The sequence below is a fragment of the Eretmochelys imbricata genome, chromosome 6 (genome assembly GCF_965152235.1).
Source record: "Eretmochelys imbricata isolate rEreImb1 chromosome 6, rEreImb1.hap1, whole genome shotgun sequence".
Taxonomy (NCBI): Eukaryota; Metazoa; Chordata; order Testudines; family Cheloniidae; genus Eretmochelys; species Eretmochelys imbricata.
The window spans coordinates 22,742,136-22,755,906 of NC_135577.1; the positions used below are offsets into that span (position 1 = coordinate 22,742,136).

The following is a 13,771-nucleotide window of genomic DNA, read 5'->3' on the forward strand; positions in this document are numbered from 1 at the left end:
TCATGAAGCTGTGAAAAGGGGATTTGGGTATCAACCCAATGTTCCCAGCTTCCAGAGGGTTTGGGCATGTTCTGAAAACCCCGTGAGATGTGGGCCTGCAAGCTCGCTGCCCCACCGCTGGGTCACAGGGTGGTACTCAATCTGCCACTGGAATCAAGACACAGGACTCACCTCAAACTCTCTTTACCCTGATCCTGCTCTCCTCCTTTAGGAAAAGCTCTGCAGAGATGTGAGCTGCACTCATGCCTGCTAATAATCCAGGCTCAGGCCCTTAACTGGGGTGGGTTCTGCACTTGGACTTGGCAAGGTGACCACAGGTTGTTACCTAGTCATTGAGTACTGCAGTTCCCCAATGGCCCTAGCAACACCACCTGCAGGGAAGTGCTGGCCCTGTTGGTAATGCCCAGCGTGAAGGGGGTGGGACAGGGTGTACAGAACTAACAGGGAGTCACACTTCTGTTAAATGGAAACATCTACAGTTTGGTCTTTAGAGCTGCACTAAGGCCTTGTCCACACGGGGATATTAACCTCTGGTGCCAAACCCTAGCATACACATAATCTACACCAGTGCAGCTGATTCCACTTTAATCAATGGGCTACAGCTGCCGATACGAATGCTGATGGCTCCCCTCCATGGCTGGAATGATCAGAACAAAAGGAGGCACCTGCTAGCTTTCGTGGGTGGCGCCAGGCAGCCCTGCCAGGAAAGGACAGGGCTTAGCCCTGGAGGGAGGGAGGGGGAGAGGGGTTATTAAATGCTAATGTAAGAGTTTCTGAGTTGATGGGTTGCAGGGCCACCAGCTCGAGTCGGTTACTGCAGCAACGCCAGGGCCCCCCCCTTTGAAATTCCAGATCTCAGGCAGATGCAATTGCTCCTGACTTCAGAATTTTACAGGTCAGTCCTTAAGTCTCTTGGCACTAAAGAGGACTCTTCACTAGGCTGGAGCAGCGCGAGTTCGTCAGCACCAAGAACTTCAGCTCACAAAGGCCCCGCGCTAACACACCACATAGGGCTCACTGTGTGCAATCTTTCTGCTGAAATTTAAAAATAAAAGCTGGGGGGAGATGGGAGAAAGGGAGGGATATTTTCTATGGATCTTTGTCTGAGGCCATAAAGCAGCATTTTCCAGGCCCTTTTCTGTGCCCAATAACCATGGCAACAACATTGCTGGTCCACATCACAATGTGAAACCAAATAGGACCAAAGCGGACAGCTGGGAGCACAGATATCCATAGTAAGAGCAGCATATTATAGGGGGAGAGGCTGCTTCAAACCTGTATTTGCCACTGAACTCTTCATTTCATTCTGACACACTTACTGGCAATGTATTTTTACCCCCAAATTGTAAGTCTCATACACAATAATATATTGGCTGGGAGGGGCGTTTACCATTTGAACATTAAAATTTTGCCAAGAAATGCAAAGACCAAAGTAAGCTGCAAAGGACTGTTCAAAAATCAGGCTAGTGTTCCTTCTGGATTCTTTATGAGGTATAGAGAAGGCCTGTTTCTAAAGAGGAGGAGGTGGTCACTTGCTCTTTCCCTTTTAAATATCAGGCATGTCAGCTCTTGGGTTTCCCGGGTCTTGCTGGATAACGCCTGGGAGGCTCGTGGGATGTTTAGTCTAGTCATACCATAACGGATGGGGTTAAACAAAACCTTCCTTCCTCCAAAATGTAAGTTAGTCCTTAACATTAAATAGGTGTTAACACAAAGAAAAACGTTTGAAGTAGTGACTAGAAATCCTTTCCCTATCAACTGTTCAACTTTCAATCTCGTGGGGCATCACCATTTCATTAGCTCTCCGACCATCACTCTTCCAGCCTAGGTGAGGATCTGAACCATGCATGCAAAATCCAAGCAGAAAACAAAAAAAAAAATCCTTAAAAAAGCTGTACACCTTTCAGGCCTTCATAATACATCATAAAGCAGGAGAAGAGTCACCCTACGGAAAAAAAAACCCCAAACTTTTCTTTAAGGGCAACTCAGAAAAAATCCAGAGTGACACAAGCATCATAGTACTGATCACAAAAGATTGTTATGAGTGTCTCTGGATTAAGTTTAGAAGTGTGAGCAACAACAGTGATGTAGTGGTGGGAGTCTGCTATAGACCACCGGACCAGGGGGATGAGGTGGATGGGGCTTTCTTCCGGCAACTCGCAGAAGCTACTAGATCGCATGCCCTGGTTCTCATGGGTGACTTTAATTTTCCTGATATCTGCTGGGAGAGCAATACAGCGGTGCATAGACAATCCAGGAAGTTTTTGGAAAGCGTAGGGGATAATTTCCTGGTGCAAGTGCTAGAGGAGCCAACTGGGGGGGGGGGGGGGGGGGGGCTTTTCTTGACCTGCTGCTCACAAACCGGGAAGAATTAGTGTGGGAAGCAAAAGTGGATGGGAATCTGGGAGGCAGTGACCATGGTTGGTTGAGTTCAGGATCCTGACACAGGGAAGAAAGGTAAGCAGCAGGATACGGACCCTGGACTTCAGGAAAGCAGACTTCGACTCCCTCAGGGAACGGATGGGTAGGATCCCCTGGGGGACTAACATGAAGGGGAAAGAAGTCCAGGAGAGCTGGCTGTATTTCAAGGAATCCCTGTTGAGGTTACAGGGACAAACCATCCCGATGAGTCGAAAGAATAGTAAATATGGCAGGCGACCAGCTTGGCTTAACGGCGAAATCCTAGCGGATCTTAAACATAAAAAAGAAGCTTACAAGAAGTGGAAGGTTGGACATATGATCAGGGAAGAGTATAAAAATATTGCTCGGGCATGTAGGAATGAAATCAGGAGGACCAAATCGCACCTGGAGCTGCAGCTAGCAAGAGATGTCAAGAGTAACAAGAAGGATTTCTTCAGGTATGTTGGCAACAAGAAGAAAGCCAGGGAAAGTGTGGGCCCCTTACTGAATGAGGGAGGCAACCTAGTGACAGAGGATGTGGAAAAAGCTAATGTACTCAATGCTTTTTTTGCCTCTGTCTTCACTAACAAGGTCAGCTCCCAGACTGCTGCGCTGGGCATCACAACATGGGGAGTAGATGGCCAGCCCTCTGTGGAGAAAGAGGTTAGGGACTATTTAGAAAAGCTGAACGTGCACAAGTCCATGGGGCCGGACGAGTTGCATCCGAGAGTGCTAAAGGAATTGGCGGCCGTGATTGCAGAGCCATTGGCCATTATCTTTGAAAACTTGTGGCGAACGGGGGAAGTCCCAGATGACTGGAAAAAGGCTAATGTAGTGCCAATCTTTAAAAAAGGGAAGGAGGAGGATCCTGGGAACTACAGGCCAGTCAGCCTCACCTCAGTCCCTGGAAAAATCATGGAGCAGGTCCTCAAAGAATCAATCCTGAAGCACTTACATGAGAGGAAAGTGATCAGGAACAGTCAGCATGGATTCACCAAGGGAAGGTCATGCCTGACTAATCTAATCGCCTTCTATGATGAGATTACTGGTTCTGTGGATGAAGGGAAAGCAGTGGATGTATCGTTTCTTGACTTTAGCAAAGCTTTTGACACGGTCTCCCACAGTATTCTTGTCAGCAAGTTAAAGTAGTATGGGCTGGATGAATGCACTATAAGGTGGGTAGAAAGTTGGCTAGATTGTCGGGCTCAACAGGTAGTGATCAATGGCTCCATGTCTAGTTGGCAGCCGGTGTCAAGTGGAGTGCCCCAGGGGTCAGTCCTGGGGCCGGTTTTGTTCAATATCTTCATAAATGATCTGGAGGATGGTGTGGATTGCACTCTCAGCAAATTTGCGGATGATACTAAACTAGGAGGAGTGGTAGATACGCTGGAGGGCAGGGATAGGATACAGAGGGACCTAGACAAATTGGAGGATTGGGCCAAAAGAAATCTGATGAGGTTCAACAAGGATAAGTGCAGGGTCCTGCACTTAGGACGGAAGAACCCAATGCACAGCTACAGACTAGGGACCGAATGGCTAGGCAGCAGTTCTGCGGAAAAGGACCTAGGGGTGACAGTGGACAAGAAGCTGGATATGAGTCAGCAGTGTGCCCTTGTTGCCAAGGCCAATGGCATTTTGGGATGTATAAGTAGGGGCATAGCGAGCAGATCGAGGGACGTGATCGTTCCCCTCTATTCGACATTGGTGAGGCCTCATCTGGAGTACTGTGTCCAGTTTTGGGCCCCGCACTACAAGAAGGATGTGGATAAATTGGAGAGAGTCCAGCGAAGGGCAACAAAAATGATTAGGGGTCTGGAACACATGACTTATGAGGAGAGGCTGAGGGAACTGGGATTGTTTAGTCTGCAGAAGAGAAGAATGAGGGAGGATTTGATAGCTGCTTTCAACTACCTGAGAGGTGGTTCCAGAGAGGATGGTTCTAGACTATTCTCAGTGGTAGAAGAGGACAGGACAAGGAGTAATGGTCTCAAGTTGCAGTGGGGGAGGTTTAGGTTGGATATTAGGAAAAACTTTTTCACTAAGAGGGTGGTGAAACACTGGAATGGGTTACCTAGGGAGGTGGTAGAATCTCCTTCCTTAGAAGTTTTTAAGGTCAGGCTTGACAAAGCCCTGGCTGGGATGATTTAATTGGGGATTGGTCCTGCTTTGAGCAGGGGGTTGGACTAGATGACCTCCTGAGGTCCCTTCCAACCCTGATATTCTATGATTCTATGATCGACAGATCGTCTATGCAGAGTCCCATCTGTGTAGGATAAAGTCATTTTTTATGTTTCACATAGGCAAAAGTGAGAACTTAGCTGTGTAACAACCTCCTCTACGTTAAAGGTGCATGATCAGGACAACTGGCCTCCAATTTAGGTTTTACAAAGAAAAAGTTTTACAAAACCTAAATAAAAAGGGTTGAAATACACAGATTTCAAGTGGAAACTGTTTTTTTAAAGTTATTCTTCATCTGTTGTGTCGGAAACAAACATCACCATGATGTTAGTGATGGGGAAGCAGAAAGTGAAGCTGACTATAAACAAAAAGTGAAACCAGTTTAGTGTACATGTTGAAATGGAATGACGTGCAATAATAAAGCACACCAGATTTTCAGTTCTTTCTCTTGTGACAATTCAAAGTGAGATTGTGAAGACAGATAAAGAAAAGGTTTGGGTTTTTTAAAAACATTAGTGTCCCTTTAACTGAATTCGTACGTGTCTAGGGTTGCCATCCTGTTATCCAGTTAATGACTACCTCCCCAAAGCGAGCAGGAAGACTGGCTATCGTCCTCAATCCCATAACTGGACGCCCATAGGCAGGCTTTTCTGCTGGTGCGGATCCGATTGGAGTCATACTGCCTCTCTGTATGTACTTCAGAGAAAACATCATAACAAAACCACACCTGGCCTTTGAGAGGTAAGTCGTATGGAATTAGGTCCCTGTGGAAATAAAACAGATGCCCTGGCCTCATTTCTTTTCCACATCCCAGTTTTGGTCTGGATAAAGAAGTTGGCAACTCAATCCCCAAGTAAAATGAGCCAGATACTCAGTTGGTGCAAACTATCATAGTCCCACTGATTTCAATAGAGCTCACGGACTTCAAAGGATCTACAACCATTTACACCAGCTGAGGATGTGGCCTATCCTGATCTTTAACCAAAAAGCCTGACTCTGAGACCTCTTTTTAAGTGACCCTTTGCGAGTGCAAACACCCACAGGAAAGGAGAGAAACACATCTTAGAGACGGGTCCAAAGACACACACAACCAGTACTCTGGGTAGAGCAACTGTTTGACACGTCAGAGCTGGGCTGATTTAAGGAATGTAATTGGATTTGTTTTTCCTGCATAAATAAAAAGTTGATCCCATGTCGTTAAATTCTCCCCTCTCCCACCTGTAGCTCATAGCTAAACACAGATGCACCTGAAGACATTCACACGTGATCCCACGGACATACTCTTACAGAGCAGACACGTTGCAAGGACGTGCAGTGTACATCTCCCCCCACACAGGCCCCACAGCCCCTATTTAGCAAGGAAGTCCCTTTGATTAAAAAAAAATAAACCCTTTCTCCTCCTCTGATCTCCAAGAAGTTCATCCAAGTCCAGCTGATTTTAGGGGGGTTTCAGGACAAGTCCTTACAAAGAAACTTTTTGATTCTGGCATCTACCTGCCTCCTCTATTGACAATATGGTCCCCCTTTAGAAGTTGTGCTGGGGCCTTGTCTTCCCAGAAGCTTGGCACACCAGAAGAGGGACTGGGGAAACAGAGAGTTTGGTTCTTTTGCGCCTTTCTTGACTACCTGGTAATTCAGAGGCTGTGGGCGGTTTCTTCCCCTCCCATTGCTGGGAGAAGGTCCGAGGTCTGTGAGCCCAGTCTGTGCTAACCAGTGTCTTTAAGAATGACAATTAAAAATAATAGATATGCATAATTAAGTATTGTCCTGGAGGGCCGGATAAGATGGGGACGTATCAAGAGGTGGAAGGGACTTATTGTTTGGAGACGACCTTCACCCTCAAGGTTGCTGCTTTAACCCTTTGTGCTGTTGCTCTGACACCATTGACGACGACAACCAACGCTGGATGAATTCTGACCAGCAGCGAGTGCGTGCAAAGGTTAATCCCGGCGCTTCGGAAGCATGTCGAGGAAGAACTCCGCGATGCCTATGAAATAGACGACTTGCGCGATGCCGAAGAGCGGGGCGATGACCAAGGCTCTGCAGTACGCCCCCTTCAGGAAGGCCAGGGGCCCTTCCTTCTGCCAGATTTTCCTACAGAGGCACAGAGACACCGGTGAGATTCCGCATACGTTGACCCCACCCACTGCCCATCATCACAAGTGTCACTTGTGCTAACGCAAATATTTCCCAAAGTAATTTATTGTCTGTTACCAGAATCAGGATGCTCAGAGTCTAACTGATCGCCATATGTGGGGTTGGGAAGGAATTTCCCCCGGGTCAGATTGGCACAGACCTTGGGGGTTTTTTTGCCTTCCTCTGCAGCATGGGTCACTTGCAGGTTTAAACTAGTGTAAGTGGTGAATTCTCTGTAACTTGAAGTCTTTAAACCAGGATTTGATGGCTGCAGTAACTCAGCCAGAGGTTTTAAGTCTATTACAGGAGTGGGTGGGTAAGGTTCTGTAGCCTGCAATGTGCAGGAGGTCCTATAAGGCAGGATCACAGAGGAAGTGGGAGCTGCTGCAGATCTCAGCCTTATCTATCTTAGGGTTTTATAGTGCTGCCCACCCTAGGATTTGGGCACTTTGTCATGTTAAAACCAACAGCAATAGCAATACCCCTAGTCAACTCCACAGAGTCTCTGGTTCTGCTCTCTTTTCGGCTTGGGGCTGGGTATTTGTTTTCAAGGTTATTGCTTTTTGGGGAAAGGGGTAGTTGGGGTTTTCTGGTAGAAGGGGACACCTGCCCTATTAACCTTCCCCAAGGACAGGATAAAACCCTTTTAGCCATTCAGATAAAACAATTTAAAAAGAAGCCCTTGGTGCTGCAACTCCCTCCCATTGCCAAGAAGCAGGCAATGGAAGATGCCTAGAACAGAGGCATTGCAACCTGATCGTCTGGTAACCACTGAGGGCACCTTTTACCTGGTGCAGTCTAGGATTCCTGAGTATGTGTCCTCATTCACTCCCCTTTTCAAGGACTGCAGTCTTGTCTTGATTACTGAGGACAGAGAGAAGGAGAAAAGAAGCTTTAAGAACCCTATTCATATTGGCCATGGGCTGCCTCTGGTTCTTTCCCCCCGAAACTTCTGCCGGGTGCTTTACACACTGCTGCATAGCTCTTTAGTAGGCAAGAGTGATCATTTAGGGCCTAGCAAAGCCAAGCTGAGATTACTGGGATTATGATCACAGATGAGATTAATCAGAGTATCAGAAAACAAGGGAAAACCTTAACTGTTCCTTTACAAATGGATTTAAAAATCCCCACACAAAACACAAAGAGAACAAGATTTTCCAAACTGACTCTGATTTAGGGGTGTCCAGACCTCTTAAGGAGCCTGATTTTCCAAGGCCCAGCACTTTCTGAAAGTCAGCCCTGCCTGCAGTTGGGCCCCCAAAAAAACGGAGACACCAAAAAAATCACTAGTCACTCTTAAAAATCTTGGTAATATACGATTACGGGAGGGAAAACAACTTCCTATTGTTTCTCACAGGTTAGCCCTGCAGACAGAGGCGAGACCAAACGGTGTTATTGGAAGGCATACACAGTCTAAGACAATAAGGTAATGGCTTCCCAGGAGCTCACACTGGATGTACAAAAGCCTGAATACACATAAGGCACGTGCTGAGCACACACACACACAATGGTTTCTACACAGAAACATGTCCATCACAAAGACGTGATAATGGCCACTTCTGGTCCTCCGCACGGAGAGTGCCCCCTCCATCTGGTTTAACTAACACACACCACTGACAGTGGGGACTCCCATGAGCAGGGGTTGAAGTAAAGGGAAAGCTCAGCTCCTCCTCAGCTGGAAGCAGTGGGCAAGCTCTCTCTCCTGAGCTAGGGGGGAGCTCTGACCTCAGAGATCTCCCTCTTATACACTTGAGGGCATCCTGTGCCAAAAAATTTAAAACTCTGCACACAGTATTTTAAAATTCTGCAAACTTTGTCAATACATAAATGCAGAGGCTCCGGCTTGGCAGTGGGGAGCACAGGTCACTGGATACACGAAAGTGAGAGATCACCCTGCAGCCTCCCAACCCTCCACCCCTGGGACATGGACTCAGTGGTGAGGCTGCACCCAACCCTGACACAGCAGAAGGCCTGGGCCTGCCCCAGAAACACCCTAGGGCCCTGCCCCTCTGCACCAAGTGTGGGGTAGGCAGGCTCAACCAGGAAGGATCCAAATGTGGAGGGGCTCAGTGTGGGCGGGATGCAGGTAGGGGGTGAGAGGATTCTGTGTGGGACAATCTGGGTGCAGGCAGCTCAGTGGGGGCGGGTCTAGGTGTGTGTGGGAGATCTGGATGCACGGAGGCTCGTTGCGGGGGTTCCAGGGGCAATGGGACTATGCAGAGGCTTCCAGGTGAAAGCGGTTGGGGCTCAGCAGAGAGGTCTGGGTGCTGGGGGAGTGGGCTTGGTGGGGGTCTGGACGTGGGGACTCAGGGTGGTGCAGGGGGTGGGGCTCATTAGGGTGGGGGTTTGAGTGCAGGGAGCTCAGTGGGGGGAGGTCTGGGTGCAGGGGGTCTTGGTGCAGGGGGGCTCCAGATGCAGGGGTTGAGGTTCAGTGGGGTGGTGTTCGGGTATGGAGGGTGAGGGGGGTTCTGGGTGTACAGGGTGAGGCTTGGCAGGGGTGTCTGGGTATGGGAGGTCCCGATGCATGGGGATTGGGCAGATGGTAGAGCAGCTCCCCGTACAGTGACCTCTCCCCCTGCAGCTGAGCAGCGATGGGGACAGGAAGCAGGGGAGGATGCAGAGCTTCCTGCAGCTGGGGAAAGTTTCTGGGGGTGGGTCTGACACAGCCCCAGCCACTCCTTGCAGGGGAAGAGGAAGTCCCATCTTCTCCCGCCTCCAACCCAGCCCGGACTAGCAGTTGATCCTGGCTCAGGGTAGGAGCCACTGGTTAGGATGTTCCCAGCCGTGCAGTGATTTACCTCTCTGCCAGCTGCTCCAGGTGCCTGAAACAATGTACGGGTGCAGCTAGGGAGTGGTGCGTGACTGCTCTTGCAGCTTCCCTGTCCAAAAATCATTTTTCTGTGGGGAAGCAAAGAAATCTGCAGGGGGCATGAATTCTGCACACACGCAGTGGCACAGAATTCCCCCAGGAGTACTCTTATGCCTCTTTCCAGGCTGGTGACGTAAGGATTCTTCCAAATCTGGCTGGGGAGTTCAAGGGGCTGTGAGCCTTTCTTCTACAGGACTCTCTCTCTCTCCTTGATAGTTCCTTCAGATCACCAGAGGGACATGGAGCCTCCAGTTCTCCCACCTCTCTGTGGGGAGCAAAGGGAGACCCTGCCACTTCCCCTCTCCTAGACAGAATGGCCCTGTCAGTGCTCTCTCTTCTCCTGGTACTACACAGAGGGGTGCATGGGTGAGGTTGGGGCATAAGGGATGTCCCCCTAACACACAAGCCATCTCCTTCCCCCACTCCCACCAGTGCTTGTCTGATTCCAGGGCCACTTGGGGACATGAACTCTGAGTCCTTTGCCCTGTTCCCCATGCCACATCTCATCGTACAAGGGGGCACAGGGCCACTTCAACGTTTGACACCAATGTCATTGCAACACAGCCACCATAAGTGGTAAGTTCCTCCTCCTCCTCACTCGATCCATCGCAACCACTGTCCACGAGGGGCCGGGAGCTCCACGACTGGGTGTCCATGAAACTCCTTGTTGCCACCCTCAGGCTGACAGCGCCTGCTCCCACTCAGGACTCACCATCACACGGATTGACAGCCACTGCTGCCGTGCTGCCCGCCAGGCACCCGGATAGGAAGGACACGTAGAATGGGGCCTTGACGTCAGGGCTCTTCTGGCCCAGCTTGTTCAGGTTCGCAAACAACGGGAAGTAAACAATGGAAAACGGTACGTCTCTGTAATGGGGGGGTAGGGAGAAGAGAGATCAGCACAGCTGCACCCCCCAGACCAAGCAGCCAGTCACAGCAGGAAGGGCTGGGAGATTCACAGGTCAAGAACGGTGCCAGGCCATGCCTCTTTCCCAGCTACTGGAATGACATGCAAGGAGGTTTGAGAAAGACATTCCCTCTGCAGCTTCTATATCCCACAGACAAGAGTCAGGAGGCAGATGCTCAGCAGATATAATTTGGCACAGCTCTGCCGGAGCCAAGGGAGCGTCACCTATTTACTTCAGCTGAGGATCTGGCCCAGGATGTCCAGAGTTCTAATTTTTTTTAAAAGAGTTAAAGTCCTTCCTCCTGCCCGGTCAGTCCCATTGGGTGTTACTACCAATAATTAATTAGTGAGTCAGTCACTTGAGAAGATAAGAGCTTATGTCAAAGCCACTCTCTTCACTGGCTTCCTATGGATCAAATCAAGCTCAAGGTCTTGGTCCTTATCTTCAAGGCACTCCATGGACTAGACCCAGGATAGCCAAAGATCACCTAAGGCTCCAGAGGGAAGACTTGGCACAATGGAACTCTCTATAATAAGGGTAAAGCTCGTCTGCATGGGAGACGGAACTTTCCCAGGGGCTGATCCGAGACTGTGACACAAACTCCCCTAGGCACTAAGGACCATCACAAGGCTCACAACCTTCCACTCCAAGGGCAAGGTGCATTTCTTATGACCTGCCTTCTCTAACATGACTACAGAGCAACATGTGTATTAACAAAGCAAAACAAAAAGTCACCCTACCGAAATGAGACACTCCACTGCTCACATTTTCCCAAGGGCAGAGGATGAGAGAACAACCAACATGTGACAGATATCAGTCACATCTCTTCATGCACGACTACAGTGATCAGTGTGGTATAAGAACCTATGTAGACTAGAAGGAAGGCAGACTACCAAGAATTCTCATTCTCTCTCTCTGCCCAACACAAAAGCACTAGGGGCCTTATTCTCCACTCATGTACTCCATTTCTTCCCCAGGGGAACTCCAGTATCACACTGATCTATGGGAGAGGAGAATTGGGTGCTTGATACACATGTTTTTTGTTAGTGACCCAGATGATAATAGAATTGTCCAGTTAATAGCCCCAAATGCAGTAGTAGCACCATTGCAAGGAGCAGGGTTTGGGAGGATTACTTCAGTCTTTTATAGATGAAGGCGCTCAGAGTTTCAGCGAGCACAGCCCTACCTTAGCAGCGTGGCCCCAAGGCCCTTGTAAAGCCCCATGATGCCTTTGCTCCGAAGTAGTTCCCTGGTGATTTGCGTCGCCGTGGTCCGTGTCTCCACTACCGACTCTGCTGCCCCAGCGCTGGTGGTGGTGGAGAGCTGGGCTTGTGCTGCCATTAGCTTCTTCTGGGCCGCTGCATGGGAGTGACAGAGTGTTATTTATAAACCTGTGCTATGAAGGGGGAGGGATAGCTCAGTGGTTTGAACATTGGCCTGCTAAACCCAGGGTTGTGAGTTCAATCCTTTAGGGGGCCATTTACGGATCTGGGGCAAAAATAAGGGACGGTACTTGGTCCTGCTGTGAAGGCAGGGGACTGGACTCGATGACCTTTCAAGGTCCCTTCCAGCTCTATGAGATAGGTATATCTCCATATTAAAAAACACAACTTTCAATTATCACATGGCTCCAGTGACAAGGCTACACAGGAACTTGGACGTTTCAGAAAGGAAGAGGTCTGTGGTGTAAACTGGATACTGGTGAGAGGGAAGGACTAACAGCACTGGCTAAAGCCAGCCATGCATCCTGCAAGCTCCCTCCCCTCCAGAACTGCAGCACCCCTTCCTCAGTCCTGGGCTCAAGCCCAGCTCTGCCACCACACCTCAGTCCTGATCTGTAACATTGCCCCTGCAGTTCCACTCCTGGGTCTCTCCTGAGCAGACACGGTCAGTCATGCAAGGCTTGTGTGGTGTGGAGAACTGACAATTATAGACTAGGCTGAGTACAAGAGATCAATGCAACAGGGACTTTAAACACCCAAAAAATAAGAAGGGCTCATTCCTAATATCTTCCCTTAAACAACCACTTTAAAATAAAACTGAAGAGAACCCCGAAATAAAGTACCCTAGATCTACGCACTATGCTACCTATCTCCCATTACCTTTCAAACCCAAGTGCACTTCTGCCGTTTGGTCAGTAGATGGAGCACATATCAATCCCTCAGCCCACACACATACAGAACAAGGTTTGCATTAAAATTGGCAAGGGAAGGTTCTTGGGGAGAAAAAAGGAAAAGAGAAACTCTCTGGGCTCATGGGGTGTTTGGGTTATGAGGTTCCAAAATTAGGATGTGACATTACTATGTGTAATCATAATGGTACCTCCACAGAGGAAAGTCCCTGGATGTGCAGTTGTTATGTACACATCACACTGGGCATACAGTCTCCGAGGGACGCTGGGTATGACAATTTAGCTGCTTTGCAGAATGGAACCCTACAGAGAACATGGATGCCAAGCTGGAAGAATCCTGATCTAAGCTGGCTGCAGCCTGGAGCCAGAAATACTTCCTGATGGGCAAATGCGTGGGGGCCACTGTGGGTTAGCTGAGTAGCACCATTACCTGGGCATTACCTGGGCATTGTTTAGGCGATTTTAGGACCTAAGCACCATCCATGGCAGGACTCCAGAAGAGATTTAGGTTTTAGCAACACTTCTCTCCTTTCTGTTGTTTTAAGTAATTATCTTATAATTCTATTTAAATTATTTCTGTGAAGACACTAGTGCCAGCACATGGTGGACAGCTGGTGCATAACTGACAGCTCTGTCCACGCGTCTCACATGGGCTCCAACAGGACTTCTCCATAGTCTTAACTCCCTTCCCCGTCCCCAGCGCTGCCCATGAATCTCGGAACTGACACACCACACTGTTTTGTGCTCATGATCCCCTTTCCCTTCCTGCAGCTCTGCCAATTCACCCCAGTCCTGACCTGCAACACCACCTGCAACCCCAGTCCTGGCTTCCTACACAGTTCTGCCTATGAACCTCGACCTTTACCTGCAGCACCCTTTGCTATTCTAGCCCTAGGCCTCTCCTGAGCAAAGAACACCAATGGTGGCAAATGGTACAATGCTTCTCTACTAGAGAGCAAGCGGAGATCAAATTCCATTCCCTGGCCACACGTGCCTTTGTTTGTCCCTTTCTGTGAGTAGATTACGCATGCTCCAGCCCTGAACCAGAGCTCTCCTTTCACTCTCACAAGGGAGAGTCTTCAGTTTCCTCTCAACCTCATGAGTCAGAGACTCCACTCTGAGATCAGAGAGGAAACCAGTACCCAGAGA

At 49.1% G+C, this 13,771-nt stretch overlaps 1 protein-coding gene across 1 annotated transcript in view; it reads right to left on the reverse strand.

Annotated features, from left to right (window-relative positions):
- Positions 1-6,518: 6,518 nt before the first annotated feature.
- The window catches only part of SLC25A22 (solute carrier family 25 member 22), a 37,962-nt gene continuing 30,709 nt past the window's right edge, over positions 6,519-13,771 (reverse strand). Inside the window, exons 6-9 of the mRNA XM_077819877.1 lie at positions 11,678-11,849; positions 10,296-10,450; positions 7,503-7,578; positions 6,519-6,672 (exon numbers count right to left, since the gene is read on the reverse strand). Coding sequence (XP_077676003.1) covers positions 6,519-6,672; positions 7,503-7,578; positions 10,296-10,450; positions 11,678-11,849 — 557 coding nt within the window. The remainder of the gene's footprint in view (positions 6,673-7,502; positions 7,579-10,295; positions 10,451-11,677; positions 11,850-13,771) is intronic.